This window comes from Periplaneta americana, chromosome 2 (genome assembly GCF_040183065.1).
Source record: "Periplaneta americana isolate PAMFEO1 chromosome 2, P.americana_PAMFEO1_priV1, whole genome shotgun sequence".
NCBI lineage: Eukaryota > Metazoa > Arthropoda > Insecta > Blattodea > Blattidae > Periplaneta > Periplaneta americana.
Genome location: NC_091118.1, coordinates 147,397,266 through 147,419,899, shown reverse-complemented (window position 1 = coordinate 147,419,899; position 22,634 = coordinate 147,397,266). Strand labels below are relative to the sequence as shown.

General features: G+C 34.5%; 1 protein-coding gene and 1 non-coding gene across 2 annotated transcripts; one reads left to right on the top strand and one right to left on the bottom strand.

The window, feature by feature from the left end:
* Window positions 1–4,497: 4,497 nt before the first annotated feature.
* Window positions 4,498–22,152, bottom strand: LOC138695197 (ionotropic receptor 40a-like). Its single transcript, XM_069819656.1, has 6 exons — window positions 22,017–22,152; window positions 15,812–15,901; window positions 14,372–14,593; window positions 10,243–10,447; window positions 7,453–7,664; window positions 4,498–4,895 (listed from the first exon to the last, which is right to left on the bottom strand). Exons 1-6 carry the CDS (start codon window positions 22,150–22,152, stop codon window positions 4,498–4,500), a joined length of 1,263 nt encoding a protein of 420 aa, XP_069675757.1.
* TRNAN-AUU (transfer RNA asparagine (anticodon AUU)) lies at window positions 6,363–6,435 on the top strand. The gene has a single exon. It is a non-coding gene; the product is annotated as a tRNA-Asn (tRNA).
* Window positions 22,153–22,634: the final 482 nt, after the last annotated feature.

Below are 22,634 nucleotides of genomic sequence, written 5' to 3'. Positions count from 1 at the left end.
CTCTTCATTCATTCCTTACCATTTCCTTCATTTCTCATTCCTTCTTCCATTCCGTGCACTCTTCATTCATTCCTTATCCCCTCCTACATTTCTTACACCCTTCCTTCATTCTTCACCTCATTTCTCCAATCTTATTTCCCTCCATCCATTGCTCCCTCTTTTCTTCCATTTTATTATTTCTTTCTTCTCCTCTTTCCTTCATTTTTATATTTGTTTTTATTTATTTCATTTCTGCATTGCGTTCTCTCCTTCCTTTCTTCATTTCGTTATTTTTCCCTCCTACGTTTTTCTCTTCCCGAAGAACTTTCTTATCACGAAACAAACCAACTATCCGTTAAAATATACACAGTATTAATATTAATTTCCTTGCTACATGGATTTATTTTATGCGTCTCATAAAACAATCAACAATTTTGTCTGTCCTATATGAAAGTACAGTGGAAGCTCTTAAGTTCGACAGAAAACAAGTTCGACATCCTATAGTTCGACTGCTTACGTAGGAGAATTAGACACGCCCCTATACGGTCAATAAGAAATGGGTTTGCCATTTGAATGGGAATTGGTTGTGTCTTGTAGTGATACTTTCTTTTAAAGGAAAACAGATTATTTTATTGATTAGAACATCCATATTTAATCACTGATTTTAAATTAATGAACTCTTCTTTTTCTATTTGAGAATTGTGCCGTTTGTGAGACGGAATTGTTAAACCCACTGTGGTACTAGAAGCACATACACAAGTCTCGGGGCGGGCAGGAAATGCAAGTACACTACTGTATTCGTTGATGGATAACCAATAAGAATTTGTATTCATTTCACCCGCCACACCCATTACCCTTATTGGATTGAACTTTTAATTCTGTTCAGTCGAAATTAAGAGAGTCCACTGTACCCTCTTCCTGCTTCTGTTATGCAATGAAGTTCATTCCGTTTTTGCAAGTTCTAAAATCTTATACGGCATGTAATTTCAATCAGAAATGAATAATTTGAATGTAACATAAATCATGATCCCTTAAAGATTAGACTACTTAAACATTTCATGTGTTCTATGACCTTATGACAGTAAAGAAAGCCACCAGAGTAGCTCAGTCGGTTAAGGCGCTTGCCTGCCGGTCTGAAATTACGTTTGGGCGCGGGTTCGATCCCCGCTTGGGCTGATTATCTGGTTGGGTTTTTTCCGAGGTTTTCCCCAACCGTAATGTGAATGCAAGGTAATTTATGTCGAATCCTCGGCCTCATCTCGCCAAATATCATCTCGCTATCACCAATCTCATCATCATCATCCTTCACGAATTAGGCCTCTGTAGACCTGTTTCGGCCCCATCTAGCAGTCTTCTTAAAGGTCTTCCCGGTCGACGATGTCCTCTAGGTTTATACTGCATCATCATTTTTGGGATTCTTGAATTTTCCATTCTTCTTACATGATCTAGCCAATTGAATTTGTATCTGCTGATTTTTTCTTCTACTGACTCTACTTCTAATTGTTCTAAAATTTCTTCATTCCTTTTTCGGTCTATCACCAATCTCATCGACGCTAAATAACCTAGTAGTTGATACAGCGTCGCTAATAACCAACTAAACTAAAAAAAATAGGAAAGAATGACTGACATTTTACAATTATTAGAAATCGTTGAAAAAAACCTTACCAGTAGGTGATGTCAGGGAAGATCTGCAAAAGATAATGTTTTGTCTTTATATTATAGGATAGACTGACGTGTTAATAAAGAGGTTATATAAAAGTGACAAAGATTTCATTCCTAACAGTAAGTTTTATTTACTTTTTTTTTTTTTTTTTTTTTTTTTTACAATTAACAAGAGAAGAGTGTCAAACCGAAATCAGACCGAATATACGTAATATTATCATTATTATTATTATTATTATTATTATTATTATTATTATTATTATTATTACTACCAATTAATGTAAATGAACGATGTTATACTTTCACTTCAGTTTATTACCATTCGTAATACGTGCTGAAGTTTTGACAAAGGAAATAATAAACAAGTCTTTCACTTAGAATCAAGGACCCGGGTTCGATCCCCGGCGCAGGAGCGAATTTTTCTCCTCTAATAATAATTGTTACCATAACAGACAAATTCTGTAGGACCAAAATTTAATCTTTACGTAGATTCTTCGCCCAACAGTGCATATACTGTGAAATCCCGGCCACCAAGTCACTCAGTTGAGTGCGCTCCTTGTATAATGGCAGTTGACTTCATATAATATGTCAATATACATATCGAACAAGGAGTAAGGTCACAAAGGGAAAAACACTGGAGGAGAGGGGTTCGATCCGGTGCTGTGGATTGAACTTCGGCGAAGCTCAGACAGAAAAGAAGAAACATAATAAGAAAGAAATAAACACATAATGAAAGTAACAAACATATAGAAGAAGGAACAGACACATAGAGAAGGGAAAGAAAGGCTTAGGGAAAGGAATAAAGTTTTATAGAAGGTAACGGAGACATAGAAAAAGGAACAAATAAATACACAAAGAAAGGAGCTAAGATACTATGGAAGGAATAAAAAATATAAGGAAAAGAGAAAAATTACGTAAAAATAAAGAAAAGAGGATGAATAAATAAAGACACAGGCAAAATGAACAAAGAAAATTTTAAAAAGAAGAAAATCAGAATGTAATAATGGAAGAGTTTACTGGCGATACGTGGACACGAATATAAACTTGTAAATTTATTTGTTTTTCCCCTGTTCTACGCGCAGAGTCCAATCAGTTGAAGATGTGTCATTTATATTACAATACTAGCCGTACCCGTGCGCTCCGCTGCACCCGTTAGAAATAAATATAAAGTAATTACATAATTAAAATAGGACATTTGATCCAGCGAACTTTGGTGTTGGATAGAAGGATAAATCGTTTAATATGTTACTTAATTTAAATTGTATTCAAATAATTAAAATGCGATCATTTTGGTCCAGAGAGCACTCATTTGGTGCAATGACAATTTTTTTCCTAACATGTTTCTTAATTTTTATTACATGCAACCATAGTTTAATGAACATTGACATCATTTAGATTTAATGTATATACATTATTTTACTTGCTATATGTTTCCATTGAATTGGTAATAACTTAATTTTAACCCTTGTTTTCTACGTATTCAGTAAATGGCGCTTGGCCCACTATGGTTCTGAAACCTTCAAATAACTTAAATAACTTAAATTAAATTAAATTAAATTAAATTATATTATATTATATTATATTATATTATATTATATTATATTATATTATATTATATTATATTATATTATATTATATTGTATTGTATTGTATTGTATTGTATTGTATTGTATTGTATTGTATTGTATTGTATTGTATTGTATTATATTATATTATATCATATTATATAAAAAGTGTGTTGATAACGGATGTACTCCGATAAGTAAGTTTTAATTTGTTATGGGGGCTCTTGAATCTAAGGAGGAACAACTTTTACAACAGCGCAACATAATCTGCTTGGCTCACCCAATTTTTTTGCATCGCATTTAATGCATATGTATTTTATGTATTTTAACAGGATACAATTGAGCATAGTTAAAATTTGGATTATAAAATAATGGAATACTAAGCTAACATACTATTACTGCGTACTAAATCAATACACTCTCTGAGATTAGAATGAACGTGTACATAAACATTATTTTAAGAAATACAGGAAACGAATATACAGAATAGCCTATCAAATTTTCTGTGCATAAGAAGCTATTTTAATCTTACCTGTCCTCAATTCACTCAGAAGTTACTCTAATAACAGTATAGCATTATGTCCATCTAGAGAAACTACACTTTCCAATGGTGAAATAATAATTAATTATACAAATCGGTTAATTTAGCTTCCGATATTACTTCATACAAACACAGAAACATTTTCTGTAGGCTATCTTTCATAGCTTTCGATTGTTGCTGTCCAAGGCCCCTTATAGAAGAAGTAATTTGTTTTTTATTTCATTATACGGCCTTAGATGGCAGTTATTTTAATTTTAAAACTCATTTATCTCATTAAATATCAGTCCTATCAAAATTTTTCAAAGAATAAAACTTATCGGAAATTATGTGTAAAGAAACATTTGTTATGCAACATTTTTCACAAAAATCAATAATAAGCGAGATATTTTGATTTATTTAAATCAGGCCCCCTTATAACCCCCCTTTTAAATAATGTATTTTGAATGCCATATAGCCTACAATCTAAGTTACAGCGAACTTAATTTATATTCCAATTTTCATCGAAATCCGTTCAGCCATTATCGCGTGAAAAAGTAACAAACATATAGACAGACAGACAGACATACAAACAAAAATTTCAAAAAAGCGATTTTCGGTTTCAGGGTGGTTAATTATATATGTTAGGACCAATTATTTTTGGAAAATCAAAATTACCAGAAAAATTTCGGCTACAGATTTATTATTAGTATAGATTACATATCACATGTATCAAGCGTTGACTAGTAAAGTACACCTACACACAACATCAATCTAGTTGTAATTAACCGGTTTTCTGAAAACATTAAAGGACAGCAACTCTAAAATGAACACTGATATTGCTACAATAAGGCCTAATGCAAGGAGCACAAATGGACCTTGAACATGAGTCAGCCTCAGGGTCTTGGGTTCAAATCCTGCCGTGTTGATAGCTTCACTCTGTCTGACAGCCTGTTGACTTCGCTGTGACATGTAGGTACGAGAGACCTCGCCCTCCCAGTATAGCACGATGCCGCTGTCCACCAGCTTGTGGATCACACGGTTCATAGACTCCAAGAGAGGAGAACTTTTCCTTGCGGTCATAGCATTGTATCCCCAGTAAACTTTGTGTTTCATAATGCGGAAATTAGAAATTGAAGTCTCATTGATGTATTTGTCGATAACGTAGTGATCTGTGAAGTTAACGCAGAAAGTCTCATTACAATAATTATAAAAGTAACATAAGTTTGAAAAGATTATTTAATCGGTAATTCGAATCACAATTACTATCAAAATCTATCGGTAATTATCCAGTTCATATAAAGAGTAAACTACTGGGTGTTCAGTTCAAAGTGTGTCATGGCTCGCTGTGTCTCGTCATGTGGCTAGTCGATGAGCCTAGAGAATTCAATCTTCCTACACTTCCGCAGAGGTGTATTACTTATGTGCCAGAGAAGTTGCTTAGCAAGTACGGCGTTCATTCAGAAGAGTACTTACCGATACGTACGGTAACGCCGGTAGTGGCAGGAATGTGAACTGTTAAGAAAAATGTAGGTACTGAGGTGAGTTTTTTTCTTACTGTCTGGATATGGGGGGAGGGTTAAGACGATTACTTACGTATTTGTTGACATTAACTTGGACGGTCAACATGGACACGGAACATTTGATTTGTATTGTGGAATGTTGCCGTACGCAACCGATGATAACAAATACCCTGCGTACGACTTGCCCGAGCAAAACACAGTTCGAAAGAGGTTTTGGTAGACAGACCGCCATCTGTTGCTACGACGTTCAAGTTATACCTACACGTTAATTTCAGATCGAACGCCTTGAATAATAAGCAACTTCTCTGACACAAAAGCTGAAACTCGCTTCAAATCGCTGACTCATCAACAGTGACGTCATGACACACTTTTAAATGAACACCCAGTAGTTGTCTCATACTATTTCAATTGATAATGATGTAAATCCAGTATAATCTAACATTAATTTCTCGGAACAATTAGAAATTAATCATAAAACACACAGACTCAAGTTTAAACACACTCAAACAATCCCAGAAACCAGTTTTCCTAAGTTAATACTAAAGTTCGAGTCCATAAGAAAAAGAGATGGTAGACCCTTGAGAAGACGTGAAGGGGGAACACGCAAATGAAACATTTATGGTAAAACACGACGACCAACTTAAAATTAGTAAAAACTGTCATTTGAAATCACACTAACAGGATGTTAGAATAAACTCTGATTAATTCAAAACATAATACAGGAAACTAGTGAAATCCATTACTAATAATCAGAGAGCGAAATTTAGTGTCCGATGGAAGAGAGGCAAGTGGTTTCAGGTTAAATGTGTTCTAGAATCCCTCTACTGTGTACAATATAAGTCGGCGTGGGTAGTGTTCCTTTGAACTACTGTACATTATTAAAGATATTATTAATTTGTCCTACAGAATAATATCTGTAATATTGACAATTAATATTTGAGGAGAAAAATTCGCTCCGGCGCCGGGGATCGAACCCGGGTCCTTGGTTCTACGTACCAAGCGTAATATAATAGCAGTTGACATTGGACATATACGTCAACATATATGCCTAACTTGGAGTCAGGCCAAAAGGAAAACATTCAAGGAGGAAGGTTCGGTCCGGTGCTGTGGATTGAATTCGGCGTAGCTCAGTGGTCAGAGCGCTTGGTACATTGAACCAAGGTCCCGAGTTCGATCCTCGGCGACGAAGCGAATTTTTCTCCTCAAATATTAATTAAAATAGTGAATATTATTGTACATTATTTTACAATTCTTTTGATGTTCAGATAAGTCAATTGCTATATATATTTTCATCAATAATTTGAAGTATACTGCGTGCTCAGTTCAAAGTGTGTTATGGCTCGCTGTATGTCGTCATGTGGCTAGCCGATGAGCCTAGAGAATTCAATCTTCCTACATTTCCGCAGAGGCGTATTACCTATGTGCCAGAGAAGTTGTCTAGCAAGTACGGCGTTCATTCAGAAGAGTACTTACCGATACGTACGGTAACGCCGGTAGTGGCAGGAATGTGAACTGTTTGAAAACACGTACTGAGGCGAGTTTTTTCGTACTGTCGGGATATGTGGAGAGGGTTAAGACGATTACTTACGTACAGTATATTTTGTTGACATTAACTTCGACGGTCAACATGAACACGGAGCATTTGATTTGTATTGTGGATTGTTGCCGTACGCAACCGATGATAATAAATACCCTGCGTACGACTTGCCCGCGCAAAACACAGTTCGAAAGAGGTTATGGTAGCACACAGACCGTACAGACCGCCATCTGTTGCTACGACGTTCAAGTTATACCGCACACGTTCTCAAGTTCAGATTGAACGCCTTTAATAATAGGCAACTTCTCTGAAACTCGCTTCAAATCGGTGACTCACAACAGTGACGTCATCACACACTTTGAAATGAACACCCAGTATATACTGTACATTAGTTGTTCGCGTTTACTTGTTTTGTATTGCAGTCGACGAGTAACTTCTTGTAATTGGTTATTTTACGACGCTTTATCAACTGCGACGAGTCACTTACCTCATTGACTAGAGACCACGCAATTTCGTATTAATTTCAAAAAACAAATCATTATTAAAATATTATAGGAAAGAATGCTCAAAACCATTTTTAGATTGCAGGGATTCTGAAAGACTTACATATTTTTAAACATCGCAATACTTTCTCTCCTACACTAATTAAAAATGAAGCCCAGTCCTCACCAGCGGTAAGTCGCTCCACAGCAATTCCTTTATCGCCACTGAGAGATGTCTTCACCAACGCTTCTCTAGTCAGAACTCTGAAGTTACGAGTGACTTCTTGCAGATAATAGTCCTCTGAGTCCTTGATAGAATATATATACGCTTCGTGTGGTGCTGCCCAAATGATACCGCTACGTGCCAATTCGTACATGGTGTCTATTGGCTCTTCGAATCTGTCAATCAGATGGCATGTATTTTAGTATCCTTTCAAAATTTGGATTTATTACCTAATTCATTGTAAAATATAAGAGTCTGGTTTATAAAAATGTAATTATCCTCACTTAAGGAGAGTTAAGCACCTAATATTAATGTTCTGCATCTTTCTTTTCTTATGAAAAGTTTCAAACGAATTCTGATAATATAAAAGTGGAAATGTCTTTGAGCTCTGCAAAAATGTACAAGAGTTATATAGAAGACTTTAATGCTACCAAATATTAATAAACATATAAATATGTTTAAAAAAATGTATACTAAATGATTTACTAATTGACAGGTTGTCGAAAATAGCTGAATTTTAAATTAGTATGCCGATGGAAATATAGGCTAAATCGACACAGGAAGATCTAACAAAGTTAATGAAATATCGGGTGTCAGGCAGTTAGATTGATCGGTAACATTTCATTTTCATTTCATTTATTTTAATCCATAGATCTTATATTAGCATTGAAGCTTTAAGATGTGGAACAAGTCAAAATTTTACAATATTACAATTTCTTGGCGAGATGAAGTGAGGTGAGGCCGAGGACCACTCGCCATCCGCCTCACGGCTGGGGGAAACCTCGGGAAAAACAACCAGCCAATCAGACCGAACAAAGTCCCCGGCGTAACCAAAGTCGGCGGCCGCTATCTTGATTTCCGGTTCACTCAGTTTCTCGCAATTTTTTCAACAGAACTGACGCATGTTCAAAACAGCAGAGGGCGAACACTTCGATCATCTGTTGTAATGGTGAGTACAATTTTATTATTGCTATTAGGTATTTAAAGTAAGTACATCAGTAAAATAAGTTATTAAAACAATAACTAGCATCCGAGTGCCGCAGCGTCTTGCTGACCACAAAACAAGGCCGAATCAGCCTGACTTGTGGACACGTGTCTTTTATATCGTACCATGAAAATGTTTTTAAAGTGAAAATGTTTGTATGATATTTGATAATTTTTATTATAATTTTTTAAAGTGTTACTAGCATTATATGGTACTAATTTTTATTGTATTTATCTGATGCATGTAACCTATAAGATAAAACATTGTAATAAATATAAATAGATCATTTTCTTAATTAATAACAGTGTATATCTCCAATAAATGATTCCTTAGCATAGCCACAGATACACTTGATTGTACTTGTCACTAGAAAGTTATTGAAATTTATATTTTCCCCGCCATTCATAAAATATTTTGATATGATACCTCTTGCACAAAAGGAGAGATCTATAACTGAAACTCGATTAATATATTTCAGTATTATTTGTATTTATCCTGGTAATAATGAACAGTTTGACTCGTAGACATTTTGTTTTTACAGCATTAACTTCCCATGATTGTACGAGAAGATTCGAAGAGAACGGCAGTAACGTAGACTTTCAGCTCCCCACTACTACCATTGATGCACAACACAATGTCAATACGGCGGTTGCTGTCGTCTGCGATACAACGAACTTTTCTGTTGATTTTCGAGTTTGTCATTTTTTCCGGTTATTATATGCTTATTTAAGTTGTGTTAACTCTCGCTAGTGGTTTTATATTTTATTTTATCAGTCTTAGTATTTATTTTATTATTGTAAATATTTTTGTTTTATAACTATTATTATTATTATTATTATTATTATTATTATTATTATTATTATTATTATTGTTACTATTATTTTATATCATCAGCATTATTATTTGAACCCTGTAAAATTTATATAGACTACTGGACTGTACCCGAGCACGAGCATATGCTCATTTCAGGTATCTATCCAAATGTAAATTCAAATGTAAATTGTAAATAAATTGTAAATTGTAAATTGTAAATTAGAAAAGACAGACACAATATTGTTTTTACGATTATGATGACAATGATGACAATTACGATTTCCATGATCATAACAATGATGTCGTGAGGACATCATTACAATAATTCTTGTTGTAAGGTAAGTGAGACAAATAAGGCCATGTAGACCAATAAGGCCAATTGCTGTTTTACGAAGAACCGTCAAATATTGGTGATAAAGGGCAGCATCTTTTTCATCCGCATACTCTGCTAAATGTTAAGGCATATCAATCACTCTCATGTAATCAGTTGTAGTGGATGCATAGAGGAAGAAAGCTGTTCCCGGTCGATAGAATTTAAGTGTGTTTAAGTGCGACAGGCTCATGTCAGTAGATTTAATAGCATGTAAAAGAACTCTTACGGGACAAAATTCCGGCACACCGGCGACGTTGATATAACCTTTGGAGTTGCGAGTGTCGTTAAATAAACCATATTTTTTTAGAACAGCTAATTCATGACCTTAGTTTCTAAAACTTATGAGATAACAAGTTATTGATCCACGAAGGTTTGAAAATAGAGTTGCAAGATGGCGGCACCTCTTCACGAGTGTACCAATATGTTTTAATAATCTGTAAAATGATTTTCAAATTAACCGAAGAGATTGGTTATCCGGCATTGGTTTTATCCAATAGTTGCCGAATACGAGAAATTCTACTGTAGGGCTATTTGTATGTTTTATACATTGACAGTACGTGACAAACCCTACTGCACTGGTTACCTCGGCACTGTGAGGACAGAAGCTAGTCCCCCGCTGTACATGGCGGTAAGTAAACTGAACAGGACTACGAGCCACGAAATTAAAAGTCGCAGGGGAGCATGAATCGAGTCCTCTCTTTTCAAATTCGGGACTTGCAGAACCAGCAACCTCCATGTTTGGAAAAACACATCCAGAATTGAAAGCTCGTTTCTGCAATGTTGATCACCTGTAAGGCGAAGTGAGAATAGAGTTTTGAAAGGTACTTTCATTTCATAAATAATATGAACATAATTGTTTTCTCTACGTAGTTTGAGAACCTGATCAGTTACTGACAGAAAACAAAACAACGTGTGCAAAATTTCAAATGTAATAAGATTTATAAAAATACGAAAACAATAATCGATGAGAATTAAATTTTAGATATTATAATCACACAAAACATTAGAATAGCATGCAATTAATATATACTGCGATCAAGAAGTCTCTCCGCAGTGCTTGTGTAGCCGAGAATCCACTAGGCAGAGAATTCAAATGTATTTGGTACAGAATTCAAGTGACAGCACTGACCTCTAAGCATATGATGGACTGGGGGTGTGACGTTATCAAACCGGAATGAATGGAGCAGTGCCAACTTTCTACAGTGTTGCATTCTAGTGTTACTAGAACTAATAGAGCTGCGGAGGGACTTTTCGATACAAGGTGTATAAAAAAGGATGGCGCAAACTTACACGGTTGAAAGTACACCATAATAGAAGCAAAAAAATCTCAGTAAACATGGGTCCACAAACAAACCGTTTGCGAGAAAATTGTTACATATGAACCATTTCATGGCATGTTTTCGGAAAGCCATTGATTTAATTCCCAATATGCTCAGTAAAATTCAGAGATCAGTGTATTGTGATAATAAGTGATTGAAATAATTTAGTTTTATCCTTTAGATGTGCAGAAATTTGATCCGAATGAATGTAACTTTCATTCTGCAAAGGAATTTTAGAAAGTTACATTTATTGTCGGATCAGATTTCTGTACATTAAAGACAAAACTAAATCATTTATTATCTTAAATTTCCTGACCATATTTGGAATTAAATCAATGGCTTCCCAAAAATACGCCATGAAATATTTCATATAAAACAATCTTTATCTCAAAAAGGAAGCAAAAACGAGCAAAATTATAGTAAACTTTTTTGTTTGAAATATCTCAAATAATAAGCTCCTGAAATAAATAACATTACTTACGGTTCACTCTGTATATACTCGTATGTACGTATGTTTGTGTATGTGTATAATAGAATTGCATTCTGCTTAAAATACAGATAAAATATCACTAAACTATCAAAACAAAGAGATTCTACGAGGTGAGAGGATTCAAAATAACATTGAAAGCGGAATAAATGAATGCCTTATGTAACAGTGTTTCTCATACTTTTTCCAACGTCTAATATATTGCATGTAGAGTGAATTGAATTACATTAGTTAAGTTATTACTTTTTCGTATAGGCTTTATCTCAAATTAAATAAACATGCACTTGTCGCTAAAATTTAACGGAAGAATATTGCTGGAGAATCTTTAGTGTATTGTAAATATTCATAATTTAAATATGTATCCCACTATTGTATTGATTAAGGCTAGTTGAGTTGAAGAGAAAGCCTTATAGCCTTAACTCTGCCAGCGAAAATAAAACATTCTATTCTATTCTATGTCAACTTTTCTCTTCTTATGTTAGTTTTCTTTTACTCCATTCTTTTATTTCTATTTACTTTTTCGCTGAAGTTAGAACAACTTTCTTTCTTCATTTCCTCCCGTTCTAATAGTAACCTAATTTCTTTTATTTTACCTTTTTTCTGATTCTTCCTCTGCTTCTTTTCTTTTACTCCCTTTTCCATTATCTATTTCTCTCTCTTTCTCTCTCAATTTTGTTTTTATTTCACCTTTTCCTTCCTTTCTTATGCTACCTGTTCCTTCTCTGTCTTTTCCTCCTTGTACATATCATCTTCCTTTCGTTATCTGAGACCTTCCCTTTAGTCCTGTTTCATTATCCTCTCTTTTCCCTTCATTCTCTTTGGTTTTTTATTTTTTTCTGTCTTATTTTCTTCTATTTCCTTCCCTAAATTTTGTACTATGTACATGACTTTTTGCGGGTATTTTTAAAAGTATGCTTAATAAAGCTTGTTATCAAGTTTTTCTTTAACTCACAAGATTTTTGGATTTTTTTTTTTGTTAGATATAATAATTTTTTTCCCCTTTTTTATATTTGACTATATCAAATAACTTTTCTTAGCTACTAAGGAATAATCTGAAAATAATAAATAGCCTAATAGCAAGTTATGTTACGAAGTGTTTGAAAGGTAAGTGAAGCTAATTTCAGGCAATCATTTTGTAATTTCTAGGAGGAGTAGTGATTCTTCAAAATACAATTTCAATTTACAAAAAATTGTAATAATTAATATAATTTTAGATGAAACTTCATACAAGGGCTACTTAGGCAACTCATTTATTCAGTATGATATCAGTACAAATCTTCAAAGATCAACTCAAAAGCTTAAGAAAATTCACGTTTCACCTCATTGTATTCTTCCGTATAGGCTATTAGAGCCACATAATTTTACTAATTTCGTTGCATCTCCGTATCTTCTATTTCCTTAACTTTATAAAACTTGAGACGATAGCTAATATTCCGCAGATAATTTTCTGTCATCTTCATCCTTGTATATGCATAGTAATTCTAAACTGTTTGCTCTACTTGTTGTAAAATCAGAATATATGACTTTTCAATAAGATAACTCATATTTCGAAGGCCACTAACCAACTACATAATGGCAATTTCGTTATTTATTTTTGGCTTTCCTACTGAACTCCATGAATTTCCAAATTTACGAGTGGTGTGCGACAATTTTACGTTGAAATCTATTGTTCCAATCTTCAACGACATTTGCAATGCGTTGTTGACCTGTCAAAACTTCATCATAAACATTACTTATTTCAGAACGAAATGTAAATGGCCTCACTCTTCTTCTTCTCCTGGTTTGTGTTCCCCTTACATAGGTTCTTTACATATACGAGGCGCATCCAGAAAGTAAGTTTCCCGATTTTTTCCCCTTGAAAGTAAACGTAGTTAGCCGTGTCAATTGCGCATGCGTAACAGATCTATGACGTATCAATCATATGCCAGCCGGACAGGTCCCGCCTGTTGCCAGTAGCGTGGCAGCAGTGGTCCGAAATGGAGGCTCTTATTCCTTCTCCCGCCGCCTGCGAGGTTCGGTCGGTGATAAAGTTCTTTAATGCACAAAGCATTGCCCCAATTGAAATTCATCTCTCTCTCCCCCTCCCCCTCTCCCCTCCCTCCCCTCCCCCTCCCATCGCCTCCCCCTCTCCATCTCCCTCTCTCTCTCTCTCTCTCTCTCTCTCTCTCTCTCTCTCAAGAAATTCCTGTCCTCCGGTGAGCGTTTTGGCAACGACGAAGAGCTGAAGACGTCTGTCACACGCTGGTTCCATTCACAGGCGGCAGAGATCTACGACAGAGGGATACAAACGTTGAGTTCACGATACGACAAGTGTCTCAATTCTGATGGTGGCTATGTTGAAAAATAGCTGAAACATTGCTGTACCTGTTGCCAATAAATGTTTTCCTGAAAGTGTGTGTTCTTTTTTTTTTTAAATAGGGAAACTTACTTTCTGGATGCGCCTCGTATAATGCTAATTCAAACTACATCACGTTCATGATACCTACAAGACTTTGAAATATGTTTAATACAACATCCTTATTCACGAAAAAAATCAGTGAGTGGTTTCTATAACTGCGAGATGCGAGGTCTGCGCACCTCACAGCTATAGAAACCACTCACCATCTGTCCTGTGGTCCGGATTTGTGCGAGGCGAGCCTCGCACCTCGTACTTCGCATGCGTCGTTTCAGAAAAACCAAGGCTTAAAAAAACTGTACATTAAATACAATGGCCAAAATAATGTTTGGAAGTTTTGTCTGTGGAAGACGTATCTTTGAATCTTAGAAAAATGGAGAAGAACAAGAAGAGGAAAACAGATAGTGAGAAGCAATGTAAGAAATTAAGGAGAAAATTCTATCAAATGTGCTTACAGAAAATAGCACTAAAAACCAACGGCACAGTATACACATAAAGTGCAGTCACTGACCTAAATATTTACGGGAAACCTTGCTCACAAAGTAGATTGCCGCAGCAGAAAGGCACAGTGAAGCAAAGATAGACTTCCATATGTTCACGTTGAAAGGCAGTGTAGGTATCTTCCAACCTGGCAGTAAGTGAGGTTTCGGCAGCAGGCACGTTACAATGCTCCTCGAATAGGGGAAAGTATAGTCGAAGTATAAATACTTGTGGTACCACAAGTACATTGATCCTGCAACATATTTTTTCACCAGAATGTCACAATGTATATGGAATCATTTAAGGGGGAAAATGAAAGTGATTTAATCTGTTACATGAAATTAATCGCAAAATCCATTCTTTCCTAAAATCTATGTAAACTTGAATATATGTTTGTTCCAATACTTACATTTCCAACTCTACTTAAAAACTAGTAATTTCCAATACTGTCTGATTATGATCCTGCCATTACTGTCATTTCAAATATTGCTTAACACAATGACCGTATATTTTGACACACATGTCATAAACAGTAAATAATTCTACAACACAGCTAATCTAGAACAAAGTCAGAAATGTAGACTACTAGAGAATTGGATTGGGAAATTTTCGCCACAAACTCGTAACCTAAACTCGAAATTTCATTAAATACTTTCCTATACACAGCTGGCATGGACGTCACTTCTTCTCGTGCCCTTTTCTTACATATGGATTTACGTTGTTCTATATCACATCTTGCTACATCTGCAATACAGCTGTGTTCAATACCAACAGATACTACTTGGTGATTTTCGTTTGTTGTAATTCTTTCTCTGTATTTTACACTATAATATTTTTCACACAATCATTCGTCGTAGATTTATTTAGTTTACTTACGTTGTACTTATAACCTTAATGTACATAAGATGGCTTGGTTTTTTTTTTTTTTTTTTTTTTTTTTTGTTACTAACTTGTCAACGACTTTCATGTTTGAAGACGAACAACGACTAACAAACTTAACACTTCAACATTCTCTGTGAGTATTTGTAAACATTTCCCTCTAGGCAACGATTCTAGGCAACAACAATATTCGTGAAGAGCAGAAGCATGAGTTTACAGGAGGTAGCTATGTGACGTCATGCTAGCAAGTGGTATTGGAAATAACACGGAATTAATTAATTGAGAACGGATATTATGTTTGGTATCGGAAGTGACATGGAATATCCACATTCTTTCAGGTATTGGAAATAACATGCAACGGTAAACTTAAACTAATAAGGGATGATTAAATATCTGGCCTACATAAAAATATAAAAATGCTAAAATAACAACCAGAATGGAAACGGAATCAGACCCACTGTACTTAGATAAAATCTGTTCCACATGCAACTGTCTCTTTGGATCTGATTAATTTGGCAAGAAGTTATGAACTGACAACGTCGTCTGTGTCCAATTCAATTAAAATTTAATACTGAACGCCTCACACACTTACCGATTCCAACATCTGCAGTGCCCTCTGATAACAATCCAGACAGTCCGTTTCCACTTCCGTTTTCCCACACGTCACCCCACAAAGCATCTTCTACCAAAACAATTTTCCAAGTAAAATTAAGTGTCCTCGCTATTTCTGCTGCAATTCTGAATTCTATTCCGTCAAGTAAATTCGATTTCAGATCCACAATAGTGTATGGCACATATTCGAAAGTCCCCACAACTATTTCCTTACCCCACAAATTTTTAACTTTACTCGGAAATAGATCGAAGGTAAGTGACCAATTTTCTGCGCCTATAACACCCAGTCTCACTTCTGTTGATGGAATGCACCCAATAAACTTGTGTGTCAAAAACTCAATAAGATATCTTGTTTTATTTGACGTATTAGTACAAATTTCTTTCACCAAATTTGTATTCTTCTCAATATTTCCTAAGTATATTTGTTTACTTCCCGTTACGGCATTCCAATTGGATAACCATGTGCTATTTTCCTCAGCATTGCAACTTTCATTCCGAATGTCTCGGAATCCCTTATTGGAATTCTGTTTGAGACTGTTTATTTTATTATTTGTTTTTGAAATACTTAATAAGTTCATACATTCTGTATTTGAACTAAGTGTCAGTATTCTTGCAACAACGAGGTCAGGCATAAATGTCATTTCCTTCATCTCAAACATAGTCTGAATGGCATGATTATAATAATTGAGATTTGTCACTTTTTCTCTGACCACAGGTAGATATAAATATCGTCTATTGTGTCTTTGGCATGATTTACGAGAAGCCATGCCAAATTTCTTCACCATAATCGCCGGTTCAGAAGCTTGTATTACATAGCCCAAACAACTAGCGTCCATAGATTGCAATAGCAGTATACTGAAACGCTCTGTTATAGGGCTTACAATGTGAAACACCGGAATAATGGACGAAATGTAGTTTAAATCGTTCCTTTTGTTATCTTCAGAAAGGAGGCCAACGCAGTGAGGGTTTTCAAAATGTTTATGTACAATGTCAATAACCATCTTATTTATTTCCTCTCGCAGGCCTGAAGAATGCTCAACACGCAACTTCAAGCCGCATGATATTGTTTGAAGTACGCACCATAACACAGAGAGAATTTGAGTAACATCCATTGCTTTTTAACGTAAGTCAATTTAAAGTGTAAAAATTACAAAAATAAGTAGTGTATTTTAATTTTTTATTTAACATAAATTCTTTCATTTATACGTATTTATGAAGTAACTTCTATTGCGTAATATATTTTCACAGCTATATAGCCTATTTTTGAGAAACAATTTTAGTTCTATTTTAAAGTGCTTAAAATGAATTTAAAAGTTGCATTAATAAAATTCTGTTTGCTCTGTGACAGTTTTTTTATAATTATTTTAATTCAGTTGCAACCAAATCCAATTAAATTGATTGTTTAGTCATTTAACACGTTACGAATAAATTATTCGGAAATATGCTATATTTTATACAAATTCATTGCTAACAATGTATTTTCAATTCTTTCTTAATATTGCTACCTTCTCTTCAGTTTGATAAGCATTTAAAAATATTTTTTAATTTTAATAATATAATAAATTTCGGAATTTCTAAATAAAAACAATGAATATTTATTAAGCGATAAAATAAAAACAGGCTTAAAATTGTGTTTTCACTTAGTTCCAATTTTATAGCAAAATCTTAATCTAGTTTCAAAATTAAAATGTTAATGAGTTTATTACTTTTGTTTTAAATGTAAGATTTTGAAATATTAAAGTAGTGTAAACATTATTAATTACGTTTGGCTAACGACTATCCATATAGACCTTTATTTTCGAGCCTTACTCTAACTTCAATGTTCATATTTTTTCACAAATTGTTAGTAAAGACGTAGTACGGAATCCTGTAGAGACTTTACCCTGCAGACGTGACAGTTAGATACTAATTCTGTGCTTCAAATGCTAATATGAATACGTTTCATAACACACTTCTTATATAATTCTAATAAGAATCAAGTACACACATTTAAGCTGTAGGTACCTATTTCTAAAAACAAATTATCCGCTTGTATGCATTTCAGTGCAACAAATTTATGTCTTATTTGAAACTATTTTCCTCGCCATTTCAAGGTCACTGCGTTGTACATTCGGAAAAACTACATAGCTAATGATCTAAATAAATGCACAAGACTTTGATAAACCTCCGAACCTCTACCACTTAGTTCATATGAGATCATTAAATAGTTCGTTCTAAAATTATGCACTTCAAACGTAATGGATTTTGGTCATTATCTGACGTACAGTACGTTTGAAGTTGCTAAAAGTACATATCAATCAAATTAATCAGTAATTACTTATCTGGTAATTCAAAGAACACAAAGAAGTTTCAAATTATGAAGAATTAATAGATAAAACGTTTACATTACTGCCAGTTAAACTGTTTTCTTCATTTCTTTCCAGACTTCAAAGGTGATTGCTGCCATAAATAGATAAAAGCATTCCAGCTATGTGAAGTACATTCTTCAAAATAAATTTAATTTACGAATTTTTAATCATCACAAGTAAAATCAGAAAGTAATGGACATGCATTAGTCACAGCTTAATGGACTCTATTCTAACTCATTTCATGACTGGAAAATAATAAAACCTGCTACTTTCAAACAATAAAATCTATAGAAAGTGTATTCATCTTCAATATTACATTGTGTTCAGTCTCTAACATCTAGTTGCCATACGTCCATTACGATTAAACTATTGTGTGTACGTTTGATATTTTTAATTTTCTTAATGATAGATCCATAAATTAAGAGCTTGTAATACTTCCATAACACGCGAAAGGACTGGCATATTGATTTTAAAATGTATGGCAATATTAATTATTCATTGAGACAGTAAATGTGGGGCAATTCAATATTCGTCTCAATGAAAAAACTGTCAATGTGTTAGCTCGATGTTGTGCCAATCCACGTCATGGAGTTCCATTGTTCTAAGTCTAAATATGGATCTTTAGCATGCCCTGACAAGCAACTAAAACCCTTGTAGTAGTAGTAGTAGTAGCAGCAGCAGTAGTAGTAGTAGTAGTAGTAGTAGTAGTAGTAGTAGTAAGTAGTAGTAGTAGTAAGTAATAGTAGTAGTAAGTAATAGTAGTAAGTAGTAGTAGTAGTAAGTAGTAAGTAGTAGTAGAAGTAGTAGTAGTAGTAGTAGTAAGTAGTAGTAGAAGTAGTAGTAAGTAGTAGTAGAAGTAGTAGTAAGTAGTAGTAGTAAGTAATAGTAGTAAGTAGTAATAGTAAGTAGTAGTAGTAGTAGTAGTAGTAGTAGTAGTAGTAGTAGTAGTAGTAGTAGTAGTAGTAGTAGTAGTAGTAGTAGTAGTAGTAGTAGTAGTAGTAGTGTTTCCCGGCCGGGTAGCACAATTGGTAGAGGAAATGGCTAAGAATTTTTTTTATTTTTTTCTTTCTTTTAATTAGAGTACTGAGGAAAGCAATTTAATTGAGACGAGAGATGCTTGATTTTATCATTATTTATTTACTTAACATTTTTCTAAAGTTTTTTGGTTTCCTTCATTCTTTTTTCTTTTCTGAAACTAATAATAACACAACAAACATATGGGCTCGAACCCACAATCCTTTGGAGTAAGCGAAAGAGACATTCCGTGCCTCTACTATTTGAGTCACTTAGATGGGCTTGAACTAAAAAGTTCCAGATTTAATTTCGGGTGGTGGAGGGGTTTTTCGGTTGCAGAAGTTTCAAAACTGTCCCGGCGTCCACCTCACCCTGTAAAATTGAGTATCGGGCCTTCCCTGGTGGTAAAAGGCAGTTGGAGCGTGGTGCCAACCACACCACCTCATTCATTTTATTTAATGACATTTTCGACTAAATAGATTACACACTGTTGAAACTAAACGTGATCGAGAAATCACCGACAAGTTTTGCGTAGAGTAAAAAATGTGTTATATGCCGTAAATGGGCACATAGCTCTACTTCCTTCCCGGAGAAAGCCATGATAAGAATTTTGTTTCCCTTTAAAACTTATCGCCCTCGGCCCACTTAACCTTAGATCTACTAACCACTAGTCACCAAAACTGATAACATTACGAAGAAAGAAAATTAATCGGAGTGTGGCTGTGTCGGGAATACTATCGTCGTTTTTACGTGAATACGTAAGGCTTAAATCGCAGATCTAGACGAGATATTTCGTTTGGCACCAAAATCAACGCTCTAGCACACCGAAGTCGCGAGATATGCTGCCCGGAAATTTTCACCCAAGCCCAACATGGCCGTCAGTCGCCGCGTGCCTCCACCCGCACCTCGTGAAGGTCATGCTCGCATCGTACTCGTATATCTGATCGAAAGAGACCACGTTTTATTAGTCACGAAGTTATAATGTCGGAATGGATCATCCTGGAACGTTACATCGCCGTTTCTGTCCTAGTACCCCAAGTGTCGGTCTGATTTTAAAGATGTGTTTATGTCAAAAGGACTACCTAGTGGTCTGCCTGATGAAGAATTGATGTCAAATTTAGGGAACATTAATTGAATACATAATTATGCAGTAGAAAATATTCTTCAGTTATAAAACTTTCCATTGTTGCCCGATACAGAATGCTTGTCCTTGATCAAATTCATTTTATATTTATAATGGAAAATTTAAGCTGATTGTACAAGATCAAATTTTTGTTCTAATTTAATAATTTACAAGGAAACTTGTCAAATATTGTCTAAGATTGGACAATGATCAATATTTTGAAAAAATGCTAAAGATTTGACAAGATTTTGAAACATGTGCTTCAACTTCACTGAAACCTATGTAGGCCTATCTACAAAATATTACAATATAAATATGTAAATACTGCACTATACAAAACAATAATTTTATTACTTAATTGTACAATATCTTAAAATGAAGAATATTACGATTGCAAATTGTTTTAAAACGAAATATTTAGATCATCCCTGCCCAAACAGGAGGTCTTGCCCCACTGGGGATCTACGGCTTTTACTATTAGTTATTATTATTATTATTATTATTATTATTATTATTATTATTATTATTATTATTATTACTAGCCTAGGTTATAGGTTAGAATATTCATTCTTCAAAATTACATTAATAATAACATGCATTAATAATAATAATAATAATAATAATAATAATAATAATAATAATAATAATAATAATAATAATAATAAATTCATTTATACTGATGGTGCCAAGGCCATCAGGCCTTCTCTTCCACGCCACTTACAAGAGATATCTGCCTTGCGATTTTCTCACACACATTATTTTTCTTCATTTTATTGCGGTATTTCACAACGCTCGGTGTACAGACATGGATTTCATAGATTAAGACAAGATGATATAATCCAAGGTATTGAAATAAATGGAAATTTATTTTTGAGTATAAACAGCAAAGCATATATAATAAATCAGAGAAAATAAGTCAGAAATTTAATTTAATTTAATTTAATTTCTGACTTATTTTCTCTGATTTATTATATATCCTTTGCTGTTTATACTCAAAAATAAATTACTATTTATTTCAATACCTTGACTTATATCATCTTGTCTTTATGTATCTCTAGCATTATATCTGCTTGCATTACAAAATAAAATTGATGTTAATTACAGTAATAAATGACATTATCACTGACACCTTAAAAAATTCACATAATTGAATTAACTTCTAAACAAACAACTTCTCCTGGGCAGGAAGCCATGTTTGTTTCGGTTCTTGAAGCCATAATATTTTCGAATGCCATTGATCAATACCTTCAAAGAATTGTCAAGTCTTATCAATTAGAGCATGCTCTTACTTTCTTTCGAGACAATCAAAAACTTTTAAAGTATAGCCTAAATGATTTGCCAATAAAACTTGTAAAGTGTCGGCAAGTCTTGTAAAGTCTTGCGAAGCGCTTAATTTGGCGAAGATTCGATCTTGTACAAGAAGTTTTACTATTATTTTATGGCGCTTCGTTAAACGAACGGCTAGAGCATGAGCTTTCCTCGCTAGTAGCCAGAGTTCGAATCCAAGCGGGTAATACAGAGTGATTTATATAGAACTGACACATTTCTTTCATTAATTGTTTCAAAACGAATTCTGCTGGCGACAACTTATTATACCTAAAATGTAGAGGAATTTTGGGAGATTATTTACCTCTATAGCAAATGTTGAAAATGTCCTCCATCCTGCATAAGGCACAACTCAACACGTCGTTCCATGTTACTGGCCATTCGTTGGAACACTCTGTTGTCAACAGCTTGAATCTCCTGTGTGATGTTGTGCTTCAGATCGTCCAGTGTCTGGAGACGTGTGGCGTAAACCCTGTCTTTTAAGTAACCCCATAGAAAGAAGTCCGGCATTGTCAAATCCGGAGATCTCGGTGGCCACAGGTTCCTGGAAATTATTCGGTCGTCAAAGAAACTTGCAATTAGTTCCATGGATTCATTTGATGTATGGCATGTAGCGCCATCTTGCTGAAAATATCCTTGACTCAGCTCTACATCGTCCAGTTGCTCAACAAACTCCATGAAAATCAGTCGGTACTCTGCAGTCTGGTTAAAAAAAATTGGTCCCACTATTCTCTGTGCGGATATTGCGCACCAAACTCCGATTTTAACCGGGTGCATAGGTGCTTCATGGATGACATGTGGATTTTCGATGGCCCAATGGCGTGAGTTCTGTGAGTTCACATAACCGGATAAATGGAACCATGCTTCATCTGTGAACCATGTGATGGACAATATGGCAGGATTTTGCACAATGAACGTCTGAAACCAACGACAATAATTCAATCTTTTATCCTTATCTGGTTCCTGTAGCTGATGAACAACCGTAACCCTAT